The sequence below is a fragment of the Monodelphis domestica genome, chromosome 8 (assembly GCF_027887165.1).
Source record: "Monodelphis domestica isolate mMonDom1 chromosome 8, mMonDom1.pri, whole genome shotgun sequence".
NCBI lineage: Eukaryota > Metazoa > Chordata > Mammalia > Didelphimorphia > Didelphidae > Monodelphis > Monodelphis domestica.
The window spans coordinates 199380237-199408186 of NC_077234.1; the positions used below are offsets into that span (position 1 = coordinate 199380237).

The 27950-nt window shown below is 41.9% G+C and overlaps 1 protein-coding gene and 1 pseudogene across 1 annotated transcript; both read left to right on the forward strand.

Moving 5' to 3' along the window:
• Positions 1–15035, forward strand: part of LOC130455971 (DNA-binding protein RFX8-like) — a 39532-nt pseudogene extending 24497 nt beyond the window's left edge.
• A 5876-nt stretch (positions 15036–20911) lies between these two features.
• Positions 20912–27485, forward strand: LOC103092726 (uncharacterized). Its single transcript, XM_056808515.1, has 5 exons — positions 20912–20922; positions 21042–21147; positions 21775–21895; positions 22297–23865; positions 23923–27485. Exons 1-5 carry the CDS (start codon positions 20912–20914, stop codon positions 27483–27485), a joined length of 5370 nt encoding a protein of 1789 aa, XP_056664493.1.
• Positions 27486–27950: the final 465 nt, after the last annotated feature.

A 27950-nucleotide genomic window follows, 5' to 3' on the forward strand; every position in this document is an offset into this window, starting at 1 on the left:
AGGGATGTTCTATAAATTTATCCATCTAAAGCAATACCTAGTCCAAGTTTTTCAATTTATGAACAAGTGGTTACATATAGGATCTTAGATTAGAGTTGCAAAGAACCTTAGAATCCATCTAGTCCCACTCTCTCCTTTAACTGATGAGAAACTGAGACTTAGGGGAAATGATTTCCCCAAGGTCACAGGAGCAAATGTCAGGGGCAGGATCTGAATCCAATTTCTCTGACTCCAGAGTCAGTGTGCTTCCAACTCTACCAGAATAAAGCAAATCTGGCTAGGACCAGAAGAAGTGCTAAAGGTGCTTCTTGAGGTTTTATAATTTATTCTTTGCCCTGTCCACATGTCTGTGTTTTCATTTAGTCTTTTTTTAAAAACTCTTACCTTCTGTCTTAGTATCATTTCTAAGGCAGAAGAGTGGCAATGACTAGGCAATTGAGATTAAGTGATTTGACCAGCTAGGAAGTATTTGAGGTCAGAATTAAGAAAAAAAAAATGTTAACCCTTACTTTCTGTCTTGGACCCTATATTAGGTATTGGTTCCAAGGCAGAACAGCATATACTAGGCAATTGGAGTTATGTGACTTGCCTAGGGTCACATAGCTAGGAAGTGTCTGAGGTCAGATTGTACCCATGCCCTTCTGGACCTCTATCCACCAAGCCAGCTAGCTGCCACCATTTTTTCTTAATAATAAGGATATTATTAAATGCACCTGAGTCTGAGTGATGGGATATGTATGGAATGGAGACATGATTGGGATATCCTAGATGGATATCAATAGGAAGAACAAAAGTTTTGTGGTGTACCTATTAGGAAAATGATACAGCAATCATGATCTCCTATACCTAATCACACAATGAGTAACCTACTTTCTGGGAATAAACTGTTCCCTCATTTTCAGGGAAATGAAGCATTCAGAGACCTAGGAGAGGTTTTTGCAGGCTGACTCAACAGAATACATTGAACTATCTTTGGTTGGGCTCCTGTGGAAGCTTGGAATTAGCTTTAAAGTCAATTTTCCAACTCCAACATGAGAGAGACCTTGCCTTCCCCTCAGTGGTTCCTCCCACCTATTCCCCTGCATCCCAACCCTTCATAATAAGCAGAATCCTGTAGGTAGCCTTCAGAGAAGTCCAGCTCATCTTCACACCTCAAAAAACAGCTCCAGCCTACACGGAAGGATCTCTATCCTCCATCAACTGGAGAGTGGGAGAAAACTCCAGCAAATGCATTTCTGCTCTTCACAGATATAAGCCTGTCTAACATAGACACAGAAAGCAAGGCTGCCAGTAGTTCCTATTGTTGTGTTTACACCCTGGAACCAGAAGAGGGGAATTGGAGGATATTTTAAGAGCCTTTACATGTCTGGAGATTTAAAAAGATTGTTAAAAGTCTCAAGCTCAGTTAGGAAACTACATATATGAAGAGTAGTAACTCAGTCCTACCAATAGTAATATCACAGCTTAAGGATCTGATACTTGCTGTCAAGGAAATATATTCAATTAGTATTTGTTGATTATTGTTATTATTCCTGAATAAAAATGGCTTATTTTGCTTTATAGTTACAAAGTACTTTCCTATATATATTGCCTCCTTTGTCCCTCAAAACAACCTTGGAGGAACCATGATTTTTATTATCCCACATTTTATAGATACGGAAAGTCAAGTTCAAACAAATGAAATTATTTGACTGATGTCTCACAATTAGTATATACCAGAATCAGGACCCTAAGCCAAGTATTCCAATTTCTTTCCTCCAGAACATATTAAAGCTTCCTTTATCCCTCCAAACAACTCTGTGGGAACACAAGTTTTGTTATTCCCCATTTTGTAGATAAGGAAAGTAAGGTTCAGACAATATTTACACAGGAAATGAATAATCCTGGATCCACACCCAGTCTACCAAGCCAGAAGCAGCAGACAGAGCAGAGGACCCTCAGGAACAATGAAGTATGGAGAACACAAATGACTACCCTGAAGACCCAAGTCATGAAACTCATGACTTGGAGACGAGTCAAAAGAACAGTTCGTATGGCAGAACAATTTCTGGAGGTAGCAAGCCTCCCCAGGACTGATCAATCTTAACTAAGCCACTTCTCCAAAAAACATTTACCCAATTTTAGGTTAATAAGTGGCTGCTTCCCCCTTTGTTTTAACCCCAGGCCAACTATTCCAAGAAGCCCCATCCATTGCATCTGTAAGTGATCATATCATTCCCCTTCCACAACCCCTTTTTTTTTTCAGTACATCCCTGGTATTTAGACCCAAATGTCTATACCCTACTTCCACCTCAGAAAGCAAAAACTGACATCAAGCATGTATTTACTTGAGCTTTGTTTGTCTGATTTAAATAAAAAGAGAGCAGCTGTGATGACAGTGTGAGGACATCCAGAGGCCTCCATTGAGCAAAGCTCTAGAAAGCCTAAAGAGCCCCCAGAAGCAAAGCTCTGGGTAGCCATAGTTCAGCTAAAGTCAGACCTGTAACTCCCTCCTCACCTGAGGCTCCAACCCCCTCCTTCTCCTCCTCCTTTGCTGAAGCTGTATATTGCTACCAAAACCCACTGATGTGTGTATTCTCTGGGAATCTGGGTTAGATAGTTACATACTGACATATTGATTTACCAGCCTATAGGAAACTGTCTAGACAATGATGTAAACTACATCCATTGTAGGGTACTTGCAAATCATTACTATTGTCAATGTGAATAGATGGCTGACTCAGTTTACCCTTACCTTTGAGAAATCCCAGTGCCAAGTACCCCCTATTTTGGTTTGAATGTTAAGCACCTTGTTATTTTGAAAGCTTCTCTATTGAATGAAAGTGTTCCTCTCATGAAGCCTAGTTTCTTCATTTGACCTTTGCCTTTAATTTGTTACAGCTGACCATTCCCTAATACCATAGCTGCTGAATATTAGGAGGTTCACACACCTATTTGTGGTTAGTCTTTGTAGGCTTCCCAAAAGATATAAAGAGACTCTTAGGTTCAGTGTCTCTTTGGAGTTGGTACTTAGGACAGGGCTTTCTCCAGGGGATATGGCTCTAGAGTCTCAAGGTTTTGGGTTTTGTATGGTACTTAGTTTATGACTCTGTGTAATGACCAAATGATAAGGCTAGCCCTTTTTCCTGATTAAAGAGTTGGTTTTCTAACTACTTGGAAGTTCTGTATTTATTTCCGAGTTTACACCATCCATTATGTGTGTGAAAAGTTTGCCTAATCCCTCAGCCTGTTCAGATCTCTCTAAATTAGAAGCTGTGATCAATAAACTTTTCCATGATTTGCTACCAGCTTGTCTCTGGCTCTCCAGATCCCCAAACTTACTTTCTCGTCTTCCGTACCCCATCCTGGGGTCCCTTCAATTATTTGATAGAGCTAGTCCCTATCATCTCACAATTAGTATTTGCCAGAGTGAAGACTATAATTTCTTTCCTCTAGATCACATTATGGCTTCCTGGTTTCACCATTTTCTTTTTTCTTAAACCTTTATCTTTTGTCTTAGAGTTGATATTAGTTATCAGTTCCAAGGCAGAAGTCTACTTCTTTTCCAGTAAAGACTCTCCTGTACTTGCTACCTCAACCAGCCTTCAATTAGCCATAGGCAAGCACTTATTAAGCACCTGCTAGGTATCAGGCACTGTATTAGGCACTGAGAATCCAAAAACAAAAGCAGGCTCAAATTGTTCATTCAGTGGTTCCCACTAAACTGATGAAGGCAACCACACATAGTCAGGACACAACACATACATAGTCCCCAGGGTTTCATTTTATTGCAAATCTTTTGGAATGAAACCTCTAGGGATATTTTGCATATAAAAATCATGAATTGCTTTTAATATTATATATTAAAAATCTAGATTGATATGGTCATAGATGTAGAACAGGAAGGGACCTCAGAGGCCATTTAAAGCCAACCTCTTCATTTTATGGATAAGGCAACAGGAACCTAGGGAATTTTAGTGATTTGTCCAAGGTCACATGGGTAGAAGGGATAAAAATATGATCCTAAATCCTCCAACTTCAGACATGGTGTTCTTTTTAAAAAATATTTTATTTTTTCTCAATTTCCTATAAAGACAATTTTTAACATTAGTTTTCTCAAATTTTGAGTTCCAAATTCTTGCCCTTTCTCCCCTCTTCTATCTCTGAGATAATAAGCAATTTGATATAGGTTATATATGTGATGTGATGCAAAACAAATTTCGGTATTGGTCATGTGGTAGAAGAAGATATATTTAAAAAACAGAAAAATTAAAGTGAAAATAGTATAGCTCAATCTGAATTCAAATTCCAGTTCCAGAGGTGAAATAGCATTTTTTATGAGTCCTTTAGTATTATCTTAGATCACTGAATTGGTCAGTGTTCTTTTTATTGTACCACAATACTTTAAAAGAGAGCTGAGGGGCAATTAGGTAGCACAGTAGTGCCAGATCTAAAGTCAGGAGCGCCTGGGTTCAAATCTGACCTCACATACTTCCTAGCTGTGTGACCTGAGGCAAGTCACTTAACTCCGTTGCCTAGCCCTTACCACTCTTCTACCTTGGATTGAAACTTGGTACTGATTTTAAGATCAAAAGCAAAGGTTTAAAAGAGTGAGATAATTGCTTTGCAAAAGAATTTTTTACATTACAGGAGTATTATTCATCTGATGAATAAATTTAAGTTATATCTGTCCCCACCCTCAGGGTACTAAATTTGGTGAAAATTAATTTGATTTTCATATACTTTTAGGTATTTGCTGTATTTCTATAATTTTGGTGGCTTTGTTCAGTCTTTTGATGGTTAGGGAATCAAACTGAAGGAGAAATGGAAATAAAAGTTCCATGGAATTCTCAGGACAGAATATAGTTTTCAAGGAAAACTATGGGCCAGTTAAGGCAGCTGGGTAGTACAGTGGATAAAGTGCCAGCCCTAGATTTAGGAAGACTCATTTTCCTGAGCTTTTCCTGAACTCTGGCCTCAGACACCTACTAACTGTGTGACCCCCTAGGCAAGTCACTTTACCCTATTTGCTTCAGTGTCCTCATTTGTCTAATGAACTGGAGAAGGAAATGGCAAACCACTTCAGCATCTTTGCCAAGAAAACCCCACATGGGGTCAGGAAAAATTAGACACTCCTGAAACAACTGAATGACAACAATGTGCTAGGCAATGAGAATAGAAAAACAAAGAATGTAATGATCCCAACTCATTCATGCTTTGGTTTCTACCAAACAGACAAAGGCAACAACATGTGCTTAGCCAGTATAAAATACATGCACAATCAGGGTTTCCTCTTACTGTAATTAGTATGTACACTGTAATATGTCCAATATATTTCAAGGAATATTCAAATGGCTACAAAATTCCAGCATAACAGAGTATATGAAAAAATTTCCCCACCCCAACTCTGCTTCAAAGATTTTCTTGAAGTCCATTATCATTGAATCTGACCAGCTTCATAAAAATAGTTAAGGATATTCAACATTTAATTTAATAATAAAGTAACATAAGCAATTGAATCTTCTCTAAGTCAATATTGGGGCAGCTGGGTGGCTCAGTGAATATAGCGTTAGAACCAAAGTTAGAAAGACCTGAATTCAAATGTGACCCCAAATACTTACTAGTTGTATGACTCTGGGCAAGTCATTTAATTTTGTTTGCCTCAGTATCCTTATTTGTAAAATGAGTTAGAGAAGGGAGTATCTGAAGCCAGATTTAAACTCAGGAAGATGAGTTTTCCTGACTCCAAGCCCAGGGCTCTACCCACAGTACCACCTAGTTGCCTGAGTCCCAATATACAAAATCATAGAATTCTCTAGTCTAACATACCTCACAAGTATTGATCCATTCTCTTCTTAGTGACTTCCAAAGGGAAAACCCACCATATTCCAAGGCAGTCCTTTGCATTTTGAAATAACTCTGCTTATTAAGAATATTTTCTTGATTTCAAGTCTAAATTATTCCTTCTACAACTTCCACTCACTACTAGTGTTGCCTTCTAGAGCCACACAATACAAATGTAATTCCTCTACTATAAGGTAACCCTTTAGATCCTTGAAAACAGCTATTATACCCCTGCCAAGTTCTCTTCTTCAGGCTAAATAGCCTCATTTCCTTCAACTGATCTATGTATTTAAGTAGTTTTTAAATTTTCTATAGAAAAACCACAGTTTTTACAAAAATATTATCCTACTCTCCCCAACATTTTTCATAAAACAATATTTTCTGATAATTCTGATTCTTAGCTCATATTTTCTTCAAATAAATTTAAAAACTTATTAAAATGTTTATAACAAAAAACAAATCTTAAACATATGCAAATAATAATTATTTGTTATAATCTTTCCAAAATTTCTTATTTCTAATTTTAAGTGATAACAAGTATAATATTCCTAGAACAAGTGAACTTTTTTTGCCTAAAAGCTTCTGAAAATGTGTTGTCATTAATGTTATTTTTAATCAGAATAGATATTGGATCCTGTAACCATGGAAAAATATTCTAAAATAAATAAATAAATGATTTTTAAAAAAATAATAAATATTATCTTTAGGACTATAGAAGAAAACTCTACTTCACTCAAATGTTATATTTTGGAAGCAATAAGAAAATGTATATATCTCTTTGTATCTTAAACCAGAGAATTCTTCAGTCACCCATAGCCAAAGCATTAATATTTTCTGGTCTAAATGCTCATTTCAATGTACCATCTCAAGGCAAATCTATAAATTATTTTTATTCTTAGCTGGAATAAGTTTAAATGTATCCTATTTGTCCATGGATGCTAGGCTCCTTACCCATTAATATTTAGAAATATTGAAGTCTTAAAAAGAAAATGAGGGGGCAGCTGGGTAACTCAGTGGATTGAGAGCCAAGCCTAGAGACAGGAGGTTCTAGGTTCTGTAATAGATGATATTTGAGGGGGTATAGTTGATGGTATACTAGATAACTAATGGATCAGGTAGTTATCTTCTTTTTGCCTACCCTCCTCCCTTTTATACCTCCCTTCCTCCCCTCTTCTTCCCCTCAGTTTCCCCTTCCCCCTTCTTCTTCAGCCTACTTCTAAGTCACTCAGGGTGAGCTATGATGTTTCAGAGGAAATATTCTTTTCTTTATCTCAAGTAAGGGTTTATTGGGGAAAACAGGAAAGATAGAGGATAAGGTAAGAGGGGTGGGATTTCCCTATTATCTACAATGAGTGTTAGGTTGGAGGATATTGAGAGAAATGGCAATTCAGTCACTACCATGAAACAGAGCAAGTCAGAGAGAGATATAGGGACTGCTGTCCTTCTTCTTCTGCCTTCAAATCAGCCAGGCCACCTCCAACTTGATTATCCCAGGTTCCAGAGATAAACTCAGCTTCTTCCTTCAAAGTCACCATCATCAGCTAAGTCCAGAAAAATCAGTCACCGTTGGCTTGGCTCCAAATTGCTTTTCCTGGTAACATTCCAAATGGAATTTTCCTTTGATTGATAAATTTGAAGACAATTTATAACAGGGTGGAAATTTATTTATTTTATTTTTTTGTAAATTGATTATCCATGGTTCTCCCTTTATTATAAATGTAGTTACTTTATCTTTCTAGATCAGAGTATGAATTTGAGGAAAGCACATTGATTTATTGAACATATTCAGGTTTTCAAAAATATTCACCAAGATGTGTCTCAAGAGGAAATTTCTACTCTAAAATGAAATTGCTTCTTTTATTTCTATGAACAAGAAAAATAGCAACTTGTTCTTTTAACTAAAATACTCTTCAAAGTACTTTAGCATGAAAAAGGGAGGATATTTCACAATAAAAATACTGACTTTCCTAATATTCTGCCCCAATATCATCCCACAATTTTGCAAGTATTTTTCCTTTTAATGGATTAGTTTTCATAAAGTTGATTACTTTTGTAGCAACTTAATGGTATGAACTCATTCCTGCTTCTTGAATCAAGCTAGCTTAATTACCTATGAAGTATGAAATGCCACAATTTAAACTCATGTTACTAGGCAGAAATTTGTTTCATATTAGTTAAAATCCCTCGGTGCAGTACCCATTTTCCCACAGGCAAAAAAATTAATCTTCCTTCACATCAGTTGCATCAGAATACTATACATACATAATCAAGTGACTTTTTTTAACTAAATGTGCTATTTTACCTCTTACAATGCAAAACAGGGGAAAAAATTAGTTTCTCAATTAATCGCAAAGATCTTCGGACATCTGGGCAATTCTGCAAAGCAGAATCATTCAAAGCTGCTTTTTTTTTTTAATTTTGTCTTCCATCTTAGAATCAATACAGTATATTGGTTCTAAGGCAGAAGAGTGGTAAGGGCTAGTAAAATGAGGTTAAGTAACTTATCCAGAGTCACATAGCTAGGAATTATGCAAAGCCATATTTGAACCCAGGACCTCTTGCCCCACTCTACTAAGCCACCTAACTGCCCCAAAGCTCCTTTAAATATGATTCATCAAGCATCATTTGGACCGTATCGATAACATCAATGTTTTTCCTATTAAAGGAAGCCTTTTGTATTTAGTAAGCTCTATAAACAAAATTCTATGATACTAGCAGTCCTTTTGATGTGACAGGCATGGTTTGTGAAAATGTTGAATCTTCTCCAGAAAAAAATAGCTTGTCCTGACACTGTAGTCTGTGCATGCAATTTGAAAATAGCATGTCAGTTTATTAGGTTTAATGCTTTCTCATCACACAAAGCAAACACGGCAGTTTTGAATTCTCACCAACTACAATATGAATCCCTGTAATAAAGATGGTAAAATGTATTTGCTAAATTTGAGCTCCTTACTTCCAAGTTTCTACATTTGCATACTCAACCTGTCTCTATTGTCTTTGCTTATACTAGTTTGTTATTTTGGTGAATTTCCCCTTCAAACCAGTTAAGTTTTTTTAAACTCTTTTTTTTAAAACCCTTACCAACCTATTCTTGAATCACTGAGCCACCTCCCTGCCCCAAGATCCTTCTTTTTTAACCCTTACTTTCTCTTAATAAAAACTCTAAGACACAAGGACAAGGTCGAGGCAAATGAAATTAACTAACTTACCCAAGTATGTTTTTATCTAAGAAGCAAGGACATTATTTCATTATCAATGAAAATAAAAAGTTTAAGGCCATTAAATATAAATTAGATTACTGGACATTTGAAATCATTCACTATAACTGCTCTTAAGATATTTTCTTAATTTTAAAAAATTTTTACTTGGAACTCTATTCCAAAAGTCATTCAACTATGCATTCCCTTAGATCAAGAAGCACCATAGTAAGTAGATTAAAGAGGGAAAGGATCCATATATAGAAAAAATGTATATAGTGGCTTTTTTTGTGTCACGTCAAATAACTGGAAACAATTTTAAACAATCAATTTTGAAATTATAGTATGTAACAGAATATTATTGTGTCATAATAATTGAGAAAAGGAACAGTTTCAAAGAAACCTGGATAATCCCTGTATGTGTTGATGCAGGATGAAGAAAGTGGGCCCAAGAGAACCATTTATTCAATACCAACAACATTGTAAAAAAGAATAGTTTCAAAAGACCTAAGAATTCCTATCATGATTCACAGTCGTCCATTATGATTCCAGAAGCTTGATGATAAAGCATTCTAGTCAAATCCAGAAAGAGAGTTGATGGACTGACTATATAGAATGAGATGCCCATTTTTGGACAAGACAACTGGGAGAATTTGTTTTACTTGACTAAGCTTACTTATTACAAGAATTTTGTTTTCCTTTTTTTTTTTCTCCAGTGAAAGAGGGATATGAGGGTCAGCTATGTGGCTCAATGAATAGAGAGACAGGCCTGAAAGTCAGAAGTGACTGGGTTGAAATCTGGCCTCAGACACTTCCTAGCTGTGTGATTCTGGGCAAGTCACTTAACCCCAACTGCCTAGACCTTATCACTTTTCTGCCTCAGAACCTCATAGATCATTGTATTAATTCTAAGATAGAAGGCAAGGGGTTAGAGAGAAAAAGAAAGAGAAAGGAAGGAAAAGAAAAAAAGTGAAGAGAAAAGAAAAGAGATGAAAGTAAATAATAAATGCTTCATAATTTAAATTTTTTTAATTTTGAAAAATTTTAGCTTTTTTGAAACTAGTTTATAATACTATATTTGCAAAATGAATAGCATTATGAAATGGTGGATTTTGTTATTTATTTGTTTCAGTCATGGCCAACTCTTCATGACCCCATTTGGAGATTTCTTGGCAAAGATACTAAAATGGTTTGCCATTTCTCTCTCCAGCTCATTTTACAGATGAGGAAACTGAGGCAAGTAGGGTGAAGGGGCTTGCCCAAGGTCACACAGGTAGTAAGTGTCTAAGGCCAGATTTGAACTCAGGAAGATGAGTGTTTAAAAAAAACCAGCTGACTTCAAGCTCAGCACTGAACCACCTAGCTGTGAATACTCTGATACCTTTTAATTTCAACATAAATATTGCTTATCTTTGATATAAAAATTGTATACATTGTATCTTCAAATATAGCAACAAAAAAAACACCAACTCATTGTGATAGTGGCACCCTTTAGAGTAAGCCTACACTTGCTCATATTTGGCCACAATTAAGCATGTCCTATTAAATAACCATCATAAATAAATAATTCAGTGACAGCAAATTCTCCATGTCTGTATTATTTTTATTGAATTGATTTGATTTGAGCTTTGTTTTCATTGGGGAGTGGGGAATGTACATATTTATGTGGCAATTGTTCTAGAAAATATCCAGATCCCAGCTTTTGGGACAAAAATCCACTATTTCATAAAAACTGCTGGGAAAATTGAAAGACAGTTTGGGAGAGATTAGGTTTAGATCAACACCTCAAACCCTACACCAAGATAAATTCAAAATGGGTAAACAACTTGAACATAAAGAAGGAAACTATAAGAAAATTAGGTGAACACAGAATAGTATACATGTCAGACCTTTGGGAAGGGAAAGATTTTAAAACCAAGCAAGACTTAGAAAGAGTCACAAAATGTAAAATAAATAATTTTGATTACATCAAATTAAAAAGTTTTTGTACAAACAAAACCAATGTAACTAAAATCAGAAGGGTAGCAACAAATTGGGAAACAATCTTCATAAAAACAGACAAAAGTTTAATTACTCAAATCTACAAAGAGCTAAATCAATTGTACAAAAAATCAAGCCATTCTCCAATTGATAAATGGGCAAGGGACATGAATAGGCAGTTTTCAGATGAAGAAATCAAAACAATTAATGAGAAAATGTTCTAAATCTCTTATAATCAGAGAGATGCAAATTAAAATAACTCTGAGGTATCACCTCACACCTAGCAGATTGGCTAACATGACAGCAAAGGAAAGTAATGAATGCTGGATGGGATGTGGCAAAGTAGGGACACTAATTCACTGCTGGGGGTTGTGAACTGATCCAACCATTCTGGAGGGCAATTTGGAACTATGCCCAAAGGTCGATAAAAGACTGCCCTTTGATCCAGCCATAGCACGGTTGGGTTTGTACTCCAAAGAGATAATAAGGAAAAAGATTTGCACAAGAATATTCATAGCTGCGCTCTTTGTGGTGGCCAAAAATTGGAAAACGAGGGGATGCCCTTCAATTGGGGAATGGCTGAACAAATTGTGGTATATGTTGGTGATGGAATACTATTGTGCTAAAAGGAATAATAAAGTGGAGAAGTTCCATGGAGACTGGAACAACCTCCAGGAAGTGATGCAGAGCGAGAGGAGCAGAACCAGGAGAACATTATACATAGAGACTGACACATTGTGGTATAATCGAACGTAATGGACTTCTCCATTAGTGGTGGTGTAATGTCCCTGAACAATCTGCAGGGATCTAGGAGAAAAAACATTATCCACAAGCAGAGGACAAACTGTGGGAGTAAAAACACGGAGGAAAAGCAACTGCCTGACTACAGGGGTTGAGGGGATATGATTGAGGAGAGACTCTAAATGAGCACCCTAATGCAAATACCAACAACATGGAAATGGGTTCGAATCATATGATACCCAGTGGAATCACGTGTTGGCTATGGGATAGGTGGGGGTGAGGGGGTGGAGGAAATGATCTTTGTCTCCAATGAATAATGCTCGGAAATGACCAAATAAAATAATGTTAAAAAAATATCCAGTAATTTTGGTCATTGCTTCAATCTTCCCCTGTGGGGACATGCTTCAAGAGTTTAAAAAAAAAATCTGTCAAACATTATAGACTCCAAACTTTTCACCATTCTGGTTTCTCTCCTCTGGACATTTTTCTGTTTAACAAATTGTTTCCTAAACTGTGAATTAAACAAAATCAGAATAAAAAATTAAACTAAATTCTAAATTTAAAGTAAAACAAAATTCAACAACAACAACAAAAAAAACAAGAATTCAATGAAACACTACAGAAGTGAACTGATGAAGGCAGAGTACAAAGTAGTTCCTATTATTCTTGGAAGCCATACCACTTCTAGTATAGTACAAAATCACGTTAGTTATTTTGGCTTCCATTTCACAATACTTATATTGTATTTAGAGTCCACTAAAAATCCCAGATCCTTTTCAGATAAAGTACTATCTAGCAAGGCCTTTTATTTATGGGGTTGATTATGTGTAATACTTTATATTATCTATATTGAATTTCCTCTTATTTAATTTAGCCCATTGCTCTTACCTAGCGAGATATTTTTGAGTTCCAGCTCAGTCATCCAGTGCATTAGCTATCTCTTCTTTCTTTATGTCATCTGCATATATGTTTGCCTTTATCCAAGTCATTAATTAAAAAAAAAAACTTTTGACATTTACTATGCTGTGTAGCTGAGTAAATAATAATAGGCCTAAAGTCAAGAAGTCCTGAGTTCAAAGGTGGCCTCAAACACTAGCTGTGTGACCCTGGGCAAGTAAGTCACCTAAACTTACTCTGCCTTAGTTTCCTCAACTGTAAAATAAGGGTAATCATAGCACCTACCTTCCAGGGTTGTTGCAAGGATCAAATGAGATAAGATTTGTGCTTGGAACATAGAAAGTGCTTAATAAATACTTATTCCCTTCTCCTTTCTCCACCCCTCTCCCCACATCAGCAAGTGACTAAATCTCTCTGAGTTCCCCCATTTCTTCATTTTTAAAATAGAGATAATATTACCCATAGTACCTATATCAGAGGGTTTCTGTGATACTCAAATAATAATGTACTTGAACTACTTTGCAAACTTTAACATATAAGCATCATATGTCATTTCAGGGTCCTTGCTTGGTTACATAGTCTTAAAGATTTTAACACACAGTTTACTTCATTTTAATTACTCAGCATTTGAACTCTTCGAGAAAACCCACCCAGTTTTCTTTCCAAGTTCACTGGTGACCCAGTTAACCCTCCATTAAGTTGCACACACAATAGCTTTATTCTTTGAAAAATCTACTAGATAGTTTAACCTTGTGTTTTTGCCTGCATTGCAGCTTCTGTTATCCTCTCTGGGTTTCTATATAGAGATATCCCTTCTGGTAATATAAAAAGGCATAATGTAGTTTCCCATAATGATATAATTTCAATATAATAGAATAATGTGGAGCATGTGCATAAAAGACAGAGAAAGGAGAATGAGAGAGAAGAAGAAGAAGAAGAAGAAGAAGAAGAAGAAGAAGAAGAAGAAGAAGAAGAAGAAGAAGAAGAAGAAGAAGAAGAAGAAGAAGAAGAAGAAGAAGAAGGGGAGAAGGAGGAGGAGGAGGAGAAGGAGGAGGAGGAGGAAGAGGAGGAGGAGGAGGAAGAGGAGGAGGAGGAAGAGGAGGAAGAGGAGGAGGAGGAGGAGGAAGAGGAGGAAGAGGAGGAAGAGGAGGAGGAAGAGGAGGAGGAAGAGGAGGAAGAGGAGGAGGAGGAGGAGAAGGAGGAGGAGAAGGAGGAGAAGGAGGAGGAGGAGGAGGAGGAAGAGGAAGAGGAAGTGGAGGAAGAGGAAGAGGAGGAGGAGGACTAAGAGGAAGCAAGAAAGAACTTGTTCCCTTCTCTTCTTTGGCCCTGACCTGTGATTTGACTGGTGTCAGGAGCTCTCCAAGAAGTAAATTTTTTCTGTCAATAAAGACTAAGTAAGGAAAATTATTCTAAATAATCTAATTAAATAATTTTTTTAAAAAGCCTAAGTAACTGGGGGGCAGCTGGGTAGCTCAGTGGATTGAGAGCCAGGCCTAGAGATGGGAGGTCCTAGGTTCAAATATGACCTCAGCCACTTCCTAGCTGTGTGACCCTGGGCAAGTCACTTGACCCCCATTGCCTAGCCCTTACCACTCTTCTGCCTTGGAGCCAATACACAGTATTGACTCCAAGACAGAAGGTAAGGGTTTAAAAAAAAAGAAAGAAAGAAAAAGCCTAAGTAACTGTTCTACACTTAATGATTAGAGAACAATCTGGGACACTGAGGTTACATAGAGGCATTAGACTGTGATCACCTCAAGAACAAAGTCTAGACTGGATTTTTTCCTCCCTTTCTTGGTATCCCTAAAGCTAAAGCACGGTGCCTAGTACATGGTATATTACTTAATAAATGCTTGTTGACTTGACTTAATTAAGCGGATAAAACAAAAATATATTCTTGGAATTTAGTTCTGGGAAAAGGAAGGATCCCAATGTAATGAACATCATACTAAACTGGATATCTTTTTTTTTCATTATGGCTGATCTAGGTACTATTGGAAGACAAAGTCACCAAAAGAACAATTAAATTAGATCTTCCCGTCGGTCAAGAAGCCCTCATAACTCTAATAAATGGACAGAAGTTTGTAATTCACACCTCAGATGTGCCCCAGAGCCCTGAATATGTTTATTTTATGGAAACCAATCCTAATATATAATAATAATGTGTAATAACACACAGAGGAAATGTATTTTTACTCTTAAAGTATACTACCTGGGCAACTTTTGCAATGAAAATGGGTTTATTATGCATAGAAGATATAGCATTATTTGACTTTTTTGTGTAGATATATTTCCAGTGATTGGTTTTAACCAAACTCATGAACTAATTTCAATTATTTTTCGCCTCCTTGCTATTTCTTACAACCTCTCCTGGCAATTCTATTTTTTGTTCTCAACAGCTGAGACACTTATGAAACAAATCTTGTCAGGAAGCAAGCTTATATAAGATGAAACTCATGGGAGATATTTAAGAAATAAGTCTATGGGCTGTCATTCTGAGCTGAAGGTCCATCTTTAATTGTAGAAATTAAAGCTGAAAGTCTCACCATACCCAGCCTGTGGCAAAGACTACCTTTAGATGTTCAACAGTATTTTTTGTAGGTTTTTGACAATTAATGAACATAAATGATTAACAAATGTTCAGAGTATGTTAAAAAATATTATAGCATTGGGTAACAAGTTTTGGTAACATTTGATAAGAAGTAAATTCTAGTATAAGATTAAGAAATGTAATTAATCTTATAATTACTAGTCCAGAACTACCATACTAACTCTCCGGAAGGGTTAGATCAAAGTGGCCATAATAACTCTGGAGACTCTGTAGTGAGTATAAATCTTGAAAGGATCAAATAACATCTGGACATGCCAAAGATTTTTTCCTGGGATCTCATCAGGTAAACTGTGCACTCACCATTCCAAATGAGTACAGCTTATTTCCCACTGCATGAGTTTCAGCTTCCCTAAATAACTACACTGACCTGAAATTTGTATTCCTCCAATAGAAGTTCTTCATCTCGTTGATTGCTATAATAGTCTAATACACCAAACTATATCCTTTCTAATATTTTGATTAATATTGTATTATTAAGAACACACTCATACAAAATCAAAACTCCAAAATAAGACCATAAATAACTGATGTAAAAGATAGTATGCTTTGATTCCTATCCATCCAACTCTCAACACTTCTTTCTCTGGAGGTGAATAGCATTCCCCATCATAAGTCTTTCAGGTTTGTCCCAGATCATTGTATGCCTAAAGTAGCCAAGTTTTCATAGATAACCATCGTACAATATTGCTGTTACCATGTACAGTCTCTCAGTTCTGCTTAGTTTGCTCTGCATCAGTTTATGCAGATCTTTCTGGTTTTTTTGAAATGATCCTGCTTAGGGGGCAGCTGGGTGGCTCAGTGGATTGAGAGCTAGACCCAGAGACAGGAGGTCCTGGGTTCAAATCTGACCTCAGATACTTCCTAGCTATGTGACCCTGGGCAAGTCACTTGACCCCCATTGCCTAGCCCTTATCACTCTTCTGCCTTGGAATCAATACCTAGTATTGATTATAAAGCCAAAGGTAAGGGTTTAAAAAATTATCCTGCTTATCATTTCTGAGTATAACCCAATTTAAAAAAAAGATTTTTTTCCCCTTCTCAATATTGTTTCCTTAAGGAATCAGAATGTGTAGAATGAATTTGCAGTCAGGAAAGAGTGGCAAGAAAATAATTAAATATCACTTTGAGACTTACTCACTGGATCAAGAACTTATTTTTCTCTGATAAAATAAAAAAGAATTTAGTACATCTATCTACAACAAATGACATTTATTTTAATTATTTTTTTCTCTATGGTCAAAGCTTTAAAACTATTTGAAAGTCAAACCAGATGTATTCCTTTGTATCTGACTTGTGATCTTAAAAAAGACAATTTATATCTGCTAATATTATAATTAAAGTTTTACATAGGTCTAAAGTATAATTTCAAGTTTCACATGCAATATAGAAAACTACTTTTTCAACTTATAAAAGGATAGCTAGGTGGCACAGTCGATAGAACACCAGGCTTTGAGTCAGGAAACTCATCTTCCTGATTTCAAAACTGGCCTCAGGCACTTCCTAGTTGTGTGACCCTGTGTAAGTCATTTAAACATGCTTGCCCCAGTTTCTTCATCTGTAAAATAAGCTGGAGAGGAAATGATAACCCCCCCCAGTATTTTTGCTAAAGAAACCCCAAATGGCCCAAAGAGTCAGACATGAGTAATCAATAACAACAAATACCTGATATACCCTTATTTATAATGTTATCAGAGATAAAATGCATATTAAATTTAATTAATTAAATATTGAATAGAGGGTTCCTGGTTTCAAATCCCATCTCTGATACATATTGGTTGTGTGATAATGGACAACTAATTTAATTTCTTAGTGCTCTGTGTAATTTTTTAAGACCATAAGTTGCCTCAAAGGTGTCAAGCTTCCTCATCTAAAAGTTTTTTATACCAAAAAAAAAATAACAGTTCCATTCTCTAACACATGTGAACCCTTGATGGCAGAGTTCCCTCCATCCAGGCCTAAAGAATTTTCTCAGGGACCATTTAAGTCCCTAAGAAGTAGAGGAACCCTCACACACAACTACCAAGTATCAGAAGTGAGTTTTGGGGATCCTGGAGTCAGGAGGATCTGGATTTAAATCTGGACTCAGACACTTCCTAGCTATGTGACTCTAAACAAGTCACTTTGCCCCTAATTACCTAGCCCATATTGCTCTTCTATCTTAAAACGGATACTAAGATAGAAGGGAATAGGTTTGGTTTGGTTTTTAGTGAGATTTGAACCCAGGTCTTCCTATCTCAAAACCCAGCTCACAGTTTTCTAGGCCATGCTGCTTCTTCTAAATGCCAAATCAGTTATTATTGGCTTTATACTCAGTAACTGACTTGTTTTAAAAATCATTAAATCATCACATAGGAAAGGTGAGATTAACAACCTAACTTGACTCAGTACATAAAAATATTATGAGTCATCTAGCCTTTAGCCACAATATCTTATGAAATGAAGGCTAGTAACATTAGTGATGTTGGAACCAGAATGGAAATCCCATAGGGCATATCAGAACAGTTGAGTGGCTTACCAGAGGCTGCGGAGCAAGTCAGCAAGCTATGTGATCTCAGGCAAGATCTTTTTTATCTCCTTGAACCTTAGTTTTAACATCTGTAAAATGGGGAATATTGGAATGAACGATCTCAAAGAGCCCTTCCCCTTCTAAAATGCTGGGTTTCTGTAGTGGCTAATATGTTAGTTGTAATAATCATTAAGTATTTATTCATTGTTTATTCTATTCTACTTTTTATAAACTCTGTTGTTTACTCCATTATACTGCTCTATGTACTAAATGCTAGGAAAACAAAGAGTAAAGTGAAATACCCTGCATTCAAGGAGTTTTAATTTTATTTTTTAATTTTAATTTAATTTAATTTAATTTTAATAAATTAATTTATTATAAATTATTATATTATAAATAAATAAAATAATAAAAAATAAAAAAATTTTAATAAAGAATAAAACAGGCACACGTGTGCATTTTATACCTTGCAGGGTTACTATGTGGAATGTTTTGTCTTTGTTGATTATATGTGTCCATATGCATCTCTCTATTTTTGGTTCACAGGGAGGTATGTAAAAATATCTCTAGAATATTAGCCTCCACCTCTCTCCCCTTACCATTCTCTAAAAGAAATTAATTTCCTTCCAAGAAGGAAAGTTGTGGGTTGAAATCAGATGCCTGCCACTCTGCTCTCTTCAGAGTTAGGGGTACTGGGGAGAATTATAACAACCTGCACCCCCAAAATATTGCCAACCTAGAGGAAATAATTTTTAGGTTCAAACCAAATGCCAGATCTCTATCTCTTGATGGGGAATGATTGTTCCAAAGCACAAATCCAAGGCTTTATTCCCGTCCCACCAAATACCAGTTCCACAATGAACACATACAGAAATAGCAAATAAAATATCCAAACCAATCATAAATAGAAACCAGAGAGAGTATGTGGTTGAGAATATATGCCAGATAATATACAAAGTAAATGAACTCTGGGGGGGGGGGGGGGGAGAAGATATACTAGTTCAACAGTATTCAGGGGCCTGAAGAGTGTTAAAATCTATGGATTCTCAAAGCTAGAAGCTCATAGACCAAGATGTCTCCTTTCCCAAACACTCCCTAGGTTTGCCCTTCTGCAGATCTCATGGAGTATTGAGTCTCCACCAATAAGTAGAGTTTTATGCAAATGGGCTTTGAACTATTATTTATATTTATATATGTTTTTAGATTAATTTTGTCCTTGAGTCATTTTGGTCATTTCAGACTCTTTGTGACTCCATACAGGGTTTTCTTGGCAAAGATACTAGAATAGTTTGCCATTTCCTTCTCTAGTTCATTTTACAGATGAGGAAATGAGGCAAACAGGGTTCAGTGGCTTGCTCAGGGTCACACAGCTAGTGTCTGAGGTCACATTTGAACTCAGGATGATGACTTCCTGACTCTAAGCCCAGAACTCCTATCCATTGTGCCACCTACCTGTCCAGGTAGATAGATTAGATAGATAGATAGATAGAGAGAGAGAGAGAGAGAGAGAGAGAGAGAGAGATGGACAGATGGACAGATGGGCAGACAGATAGACACAGAGATAGATGGATAGATAAATCGATCAATTGATCAATACATACATACATACAATACTTGGATGGATGGATGGATGGATGGATGGATGGATGGATGGATGGATGGATGGATGCAATGAATACAGGGAGTTTGAGGAGAGAGGGTACGAGCATCTGAGAGTATCAGAAAAGGTTTCATACCGAATGTGGCATATAAGTTGAACCATTAAGGAAGCCAGAGGTTCCAAGTGGCAGAGATGTGGAGAGAATGCATTTCAGGCATGGTGGGATGGGGGTTGGGGAATGGCCAGTGCAAAATCATGAAGACGACATATGGAGTGTCACATGTGCTGTGTGTAGAACAGTGAGGAGGTTGGTATGGCTAGATGTGGGGAGTGGATAGTGTGTAAGAAAACTAGAGCAGGAGGAAGATGTCATGAAGAGCTTTACATGTCAAATGTAGACATTTATATTTTATCCTAGATTCAAGAGGAAATAACTACTTAGTTCAACAAGAGTGTGAAATTATCTGAATGGCAAAAAGAAGAAAAAAGAGATTTATGGAACATCTAGGTGGAAATGTTCAATAGGTAGTCAATAATTTCAAAAGATTCATAATTTCATCAATGTAGTCAGCCAGTCAGCCAATGAGAACTTATTAAGCCCTAATTAAGTGCTAGTTACTGCACTAAGCACTTAGATATAAAGAAAGACAAAAAATAAAAATAAAAACAGTCCTTGATCTCAAGCAGCTCTCAATCTAACAGGGGAAACAACATGCAATCATATATAAACAAACTATGTTCAGGATGGGGCAGCTAGGTGGCACAGTAGATAGAATGCTGAGCTTCAAGTTAGAAAGACTTATCTTAATTCAAATCTGACCTCCAACACTAGCTATGTGATCCTGGAGAAGTCCCTTAAGCCTGTTTGCCCCTGTTTCCTCATCTGTCAAATGAACTGGAGAAGGAAATGGTAAACCACCCCATTTTCTTTGTCAAGAAAACCCAAAATGGGGTCACAACAGTCAGATACAACTGAAGAAAATGGCTGAACAACAGTGTACAGTATATATCACTAGAAAGAAGGCATTAGGATTAAGGGGAATAAAATACTCCTAAGAGTGTACATCACAGCTTCATCCATACATTTCTGTCATATGCAATTCTTATTTCTGTCTTCCCCAAAACCCTTTATAGAGGATTTATCAAATGCACTGAAGGATGTCTTCTGTGTTTTTTTAATATTCCTTAGGTATCAAGACTAGTGCTATTTATATACTATCCTCAGTCTTGCTTCTTTTCCCATCAGCATCATAGAAATATAACGAATGCATCATTATAGTAATTGAATATCTAACAAAAATGTTGCCTGCTAATGAAAGGGAACTGGGCCAACTAGGCCCACGAGCCCAACATAGATAAACACCCCTCCTAGGCCAACGAACCCAACATAGATAAGCACCCCCTCTAAACCCACACACCCTGAGTGATGGACACCTTGACCTCCCCACCCCACCAACATACCCAACATAGATAAGCACCCCCTGAGTGATGGACACCTTGACCTCCCCACCCCACATGATAACCACCTTGATCCCCCCACCTTGTGTGATAACCACATGGACCCCTGGTAAGCTCCATGGGTATATAAGCCTGCCTTAAATTTGCTTCGGGGAGGACCTGCCTTGGGCTCCTCCCCACGCGTGTGTAACTGTGTTACAATAAACCACCTCTCTGTGCTGATTGCAGCGTCTGTTCCGTTCCTTTGGCCCCTAAACGGACCCTAACATATGGGGGCTCGTCCCAAGGGTGTCCAGGAACCACAGACGGAGAGCAAGAGACCTACGCCGAGCAGGTAAGCCTCCGGGACCCCTATTGGCTTTTTTTGAAACCGAAACTTGGGTTATGGTCTGAGTGTGTGAGTGAATGAGGGAGCGTGACATTCTTTCTGGCTGGAGGGAAACCCCGTGAAACGCATACAGGCAAAGGGTGGCACTTTGTGCTCCAGGTCGGGGTTTATACGACACACCTGTCCTAAGCGTCACGGGTCCATCCCGTTCCGGGGTGAGGGCTTGCCCGCGACTCGGTTGAACTCCAGACCTGTTTTCTGAGTGTGGACTTGGCTGAGTGTGTGAGTGAATGAGAGAGCGTGACATATTTTATGGCTGGAGGGAAACCCCGTGAAACGCATACAGGCAAAGGGTGGCACTTTGTGCTCCAGGTCGGGGTTTATACGACACACCTGTCCTAAGCGTCACGGGTCCATCCCGTTCCGGGGTGAGGGCTTGCCCGCGACTCGGTTGAACTCCAGACCTGTTTCTGAGTGTGGACTTGGCGGTACCGCGGTTCTGTCTCCCCAGCAGGGGCCCAGCCGGGAAACCGAGGAAGCGAATGCCATCCCATTCACCCCCTCCCGCCACCCCTCTCCCTACCCTGCCCTCTCCCAACCCTACCCACTAGTTTCGGTTTCTACCAAATCTAGGTTCGAGTCCTTTCGCAGTGTCCTGAGTTCGAGTCTCAGCTCGACACTGCGATAAACGGGGTGTTGGACACGGGAAGAGGCGCCCTTCCCTCCCCAACGCATACCCCACAAAATCCTGCAGGTACGGGCCCCAGGTTCGAGTCCTGAGGCTACCAGTGGGTTACAGTCCCGCTACTGGCCCCAGGTTCGAGTCCTGAGGCCACAGTCTTTCAGTGGGTTACAAATCCCACTGGCCGTTAGGTGGGCTAGGGTCCCACTTGTTGTTAGGTGGGTTTGAGTCCCATCCGTGTGGGTTTGAGTCCCGCGCCGGTGCACCGACTGAGGGACGCCTCACTCGGCCACCGGCACATGGGTAGGCCCAAATTTAACCTTAATTTGTTTGGGCTACCCCCCCGTCGCAGACACACTAACTCGGCTGACGGTCCCCTTGATTTCTTCCTCACCACGCGTGGTCTTCTTTTCCTTACCTTCCTTTCTCTCCTTATCTGTATTCTCATCTTCCTTCTTACTTTCACTACACAGGAATGGGTAATTCTCAAAGCCAGCCTATTGACCTGGTCCTCCACCATTTCGGGGATTTTAAAGATAGGGCAGCAAGCATAGGCTTAGAAGTGAAGAAAGGGAAACTCCAAACCTTTGTTAATGCGGAGTGGCCCACATTTGGAGTAGGCTGGCCCATTGGGGGTACATGGGATAAGGCCATAATCTCAGCCGTGAGGGCAAGAATCCTCCTCCCCGGAAAGGAAGGGCACCCTGACCAAATGCCGTACATCCTCACATGGCAATCCCTAGCCCAAGATCCCCCGCCTTGGCTCCAGCCCTACACGGACCTGGTTCAGGCCTTGGCACTCACCCTAGACCAACGAGCCGCCGCCACCTCTGGAGGCAAACAGCCGGACCCCTCGGCACCCCCTGTCCTCCCAGCCCCTGAAGAACCTCTGTTGGATCTTCCCCTACCACCTCCCTATAATCCACCGGCCCCCTTTTTACCCCATCCCCCAGGGGAAGCCCAAGCACTACCCCTGGGACCAACCTCTCCCCCCCCAGCCCACCGGACAAGGGGGCGCACCCCCCCGCAGGAGGGAGCCGCCCAACCATCCTCCACGGTGGCCCTCCCTGTCCGGGCAGTGGGGCCCATGGTCCCGGGAGGACCATTAATGCACCAATACTGGCCCTTCACCTCCTCTGACTTATATAATTGGAAACATCAGAACCCCCCTTTCTCGGAACACCCTCAGAAACTTATAGACCTCTTGGAGTCCGTCTTCTTAACCCACAGCCCCACCTGGGATGACTGTCAGCAGCTCCTTCGCACCCTTTTTACCGGCGAGGAGCGCGACAGAATCCTAGTAGAGGGGCGTAAGCTGATTTTGGGAGACGACGGCCGCCCCACCACTGACAACGCGCGGCTTGAGGCCGCCTTCCCCTCTAACCGGCCTGACTGGGACTTCTCCACGGAACAAGGTAGGGAGCGTCTTCAGTCCTATCGCCAGAATCTCCTAGCGGGCCTCCGTGCAGCAGCACGAAAGCCTACTAATCTGACCAAAATTGGGGCAGTTAGACAAGGGCCAGAGGAGACCCCGGCAGCCTTTCTAGAACGCTTGCAGAACGCCTTCCGGATCTACTCCCCCATGGATCCCGCCGCCCCCAGCAATCAAACCGCCATTTTGCTTGCCTTCGTTAACCAGTCTGCTCCGGACATCCGAAAAAAGCTGCAAAGGGTGGATGCCTTCACAGCACAATCCCTGGAGGAGCTCTTGAAGGTGGCAGAAAAGGTCTATAACTCTAGGGAATCCCCCGAAGAGAGGGCAGAACGGCTCAGGCAGGAAGATTTACTTAGGCAAGACCAGAAACTCTCTGAGCAACGCTCCAGAGAAGACCGAGCACATAGACAAATGCTTAGGGCCCAACAAGATGCCACCCGCATATTGGCAGCAGTCCTTCAGCCCCCACCAACCCGGGCAAACACCACCTCAGGGAAATCTTGCTATTTCTGTGGGAGGCCAGGTCACTGGCAACGTGAGTGCCCTCAGAAAGTCTCCGGCACCAGGGGACGGCAGAGAAGGCCCCCACCCACGAACAACCGATCTGGTAGGCCGGCCCTATCCTTTAGTGATAGGGACTGATGGGGTCGGGACTCGGGCCCCCTCCCCGAGCCCTGGGTAACTGCTCGTATTGAGGGGACTGCCGTCCCCCTCCTAGTAGACACGGGGGCAGAACACTCAGTTCTCAAACAGACCTTCAGGGACTTAACCTCCAAGTACTCCGTGGTTCAGGGGGTAGCCGGCTCTCGCCCCTACCCCTGGACCACGGAACGGACCGTGGACCTTGGTTCCCACACCGTCTCCCATTCCTTTCTGGTCGTCCCTGATAGCCCCGCACCCCTTCTAGGCCGGGACCTCCTACACAAACTCGGCGCCTGTATACACTTCCACCAGGACTCAGTATCAGTCACAGATGCCGAAGGGACTCCCCTCACTATCCTTACAATGGCCCTCCAAGATGAGCACCGCCTTTTCTCTGCCCCTACCTCGAAAGACATTCCTCCACACATCAGACCCTGGGTAGAGGCCTACCCAGGAGTGTGGGCAGAGGTTTCCGGTGTGGGGCTAGCAATCCACCACGCCCCGGTAGTAATCCCCTTGAAGGCCGGGTCTGCACCAGTACGGGTTAAGCAGTATCCCATGCCGCTAGCAGCACGACAGGGCATCCAACCACATATTGAAAGACTTATGAAAACCGGGATACTTATTCCCTGCAAGTCCCTATGGAATACCCCTCTCCTGCCAGTCAGGAAACCTGGATCCGGGGACTATCGCCCAGTCCAGGACCTTCGAGAGGTCAACCAACGAGTGGAAGACATCCACCCGACTGTCCCCAACCCCTACACCCTACTCAGCAACCTACACCCCTCACTCGCCTGGTATACCACTCTGGACTTGAAGGATGCCTTTTTCACACTGCCCCTGGCCCCTGTAAGCCAACCCATTTTTGCCTTTGAGTGGCGCTCACCAACCTCCCAGGTCGTCTCACAGCTGACCTGGACCAGGCTCCCCCAGGGACTGAAACTCAGCCCAACACTCTTCAGCGACGCACTAGCGCGCGATCTGGAAGAATTCCGCTCCAGCCATCCGGACGTGACCCTCCTGCAGTACGTGGATGATCTCCTCATTGCATCACCATCCGAAGAGCAATGTAAAGAAGCCACCCGTGCGTTCTTGCAGTGCCTCCAGGATGCCGGATACCGGGTCAGTGCCAAGAAAGCCCACATAGCGCGGACTGAGGTAACGTTTCTGGGGTACCGCCTCAAGGGGGGCTTCCGGTGGCTCACACCAGCAATGACCCAATCTATTCTGGCAATCCCAACCCCCTCCTCTCCAAGGAAAGTCCAGGAATTCCTCGGCACGGTAGGATATTGCCGCCTATGGGTTCCCGACTTTGCCACCATAGCGAACCCCCTCTACCAGGCTGCTAGGGAATCCAGAGAATGGACCTGGACACCAGAAATGGACTCCGCCTTTCGGAAGCTCCGAACGGCCATGCTGAAGGCACCAGCCTTAGCCTTACCCGACCCTGAGAAGCCCTTCCTCCTCTTTGTGGATGAAAGGCAAGGGGTGGCCAAGGGAGTCCTCACCCAGAGGCTAGGACCATGGGACAGGCCGGTCGCTTACTTGTCCAAAAAGATGGACCCGGTTGCGTCAGGGTGGCCAGCGTGCCTCCGCATAATTGCGGCAGTTGCCTTACTGGTCAAAGACGCAGACAAGCTGACCCACGGCCAGGCACTGACGGTAGCCACGACCCACGCCATAGAAACGGTCCTACGACAGCCTCCGGTCAGATGGCTCTCCCATTCCAGACTCACCCATTACCAGGCCCTGCTTCTCAATGAACCCCAAATCACCTTCAAGGTTACAACAGCCTTAAACCCAGCCACCCTGCTACCCTCGGGGGAGCAACTAAGCCTCCACTCCTGTCAGGAGATACTGGTGGAGGCAATCTCGGCCAGGCCAGACCTCAAGGATACACCATTACCCAACCCAGAACTTGTTTATTTTACTGATGGGAGCAGCTTCATCACTCCCTCCGGGGCCAGGGTAGCAGGGGCAGCAGTAGTCAATGATGAAGGAATCGTTGTTTGGGCGGCCAAGCTCCCGGAAGGGACGTCAGCTCAGCGGGCCGAACTTCTCGCCTTAGAAGCGGCCCTACGAGCGGCAAGAGGGAAACGTGTAAACATTTACACAGACAGCCGCTATGCATTTGCCACCTTGCACGTTCATGCCCCCATTTACCGCGAGAGGGGATACGTAACATCCACCGGGAAACCGATAGCACACCTACATAACATCCAGGAACTGTTAGGGGCTGTGTGGGAACCCCGCCAGGTCTCCGTTATACACACACCAGGCCATCAGAAGGGGGACTCCCACCCGGCGCTGGGAAATAGATGGGCGGATGAAGCCGCCAGGAAGGCAGCAATCCAAGCCCCAATGCCCTCAGTCCTCACCCTAACCGCATCCCTTGATGACCTCCCGGTCCCGACCCCTCCCTCAGAACCGGCCCCGTACTCAGAGGAAGACCGGATATGGGTAGGGAAACAAGAGGGAGCAGCTCCAAGGGACCACGAGACATACTCCCGAGACAGGGAGGGCAACCTCCTCCTGCCCCACTCGGCAGGCTGCCTGTTGGCTACCCACCTCCACTGCCTCACCCACTTAGGACACCGCAACCTCCGGGAGCTTCTGCGCAAGGGGCGGATAAGGTTCCGCGGAATGGACTCCTTCCTTGAGGAACTTGCCCGCAATTGTACCACCTGCCAGCTTGTACAGCCTGGGAAACCGACCCCAGCCCCAGGAACCCGCCTGCGAGGAACGCGACCCTGCGAGCACTGGGAGCTCGACTTTACAGAGGTAAAACCAGGAAAATTCGGGTACCGGTACCTCCTCGTCATGATCGACACCTTCACAGGGTGGCCGGAAGCCTTCCCTACAAAAACTGAAACCGCCCAGGTAGTGGCCAAACACTTCTTAGAAGACATCATCCCCAGGTATGGGTTACCCGCTTCCCTAGGATCGGACAACGGTCCGGCCTTTGTTAGCCGAACCATTCAGCTTTTGGCGAAAGGCTTGGGGGTAAATTGGAAATTGCATTGCGAGTATAGACCCCAAAGTTCAGGGCAAGTGGAGAGAATGAATCGGACCCTAAAAGAGTTTCTTACTAAACTCACTTGGGAGACTGGCCGGGACTGGGTGACCCTCCTTCCCTTGGCCCTTTTTAAAACCCGTAATACACCAGGCCCCCTATCCCTCACCCCTTACGAAATCCTTTATGGCTCCCTACCCCCGATACTCCCCTCCACACCGTCCCCCGAGAAGACACCTCCCCACCTTCGAGATTTTATTCTCTCCCTGTCTCAGATACATCAGGACCTGTGGCCACGTCTTCGCGCCAGGTTCCAGCCACCCCCTGCTGAGCCACACAACCTCCAGCCAGGCGACTGGGTGCTGGTCAAGAGACATCGGAAGGAAACTCTCCAACCCAGGTGGAAAGGACCGTATGTGATCTTGCTGACTACCCCCTCAGCTATCAAGGTGGACGGGATAGGCCCCTGGATCCACCACTCGCACGCTCGACCCACCGCAGCACCTAACCCGGAGTGGCAAGCCAAGATCCACCCCCACAACCCTCTGAAGCTGACGCTTAGCCGAATCTAATGGCTGGGAGGCCCTACCTCCTCTCGTTAACCCTAGCTCTCCTCCTCCGTAACATTGCATTCACCTCCCCATCTCTGATGCAATGCCCAGAGGGATACACTTTCATACGCAGTCGAGACCAAGGCTCCAGTTGCGTTTTGTGGTGCAGCATCCGGAACTCCGTAAAACTTGTTCGCTACCCAGAAATATGCCCCCCCTTAATCCCATGGACCCCCTTCCCCAATGCAGTCTGCTTGGCCTGGGGCGACTCAGGAGATTGCGTCTCCTGGATGGCCGAAACCACTGTTCCTGCCGAGACCACCGTTCCTGCCGAGACCACTGTTCCTGTCGAGACCACCGTGCCAGTCGACACCACCGTTCCTGCCGAGACCACTGTTCCTGCCGAGACCACTGTTCCTGTCGAGACCACCGTGCCAGTCGACACCACCGTTCCTGCCGAGACCACTGTTCCTGCCGAGACCACTG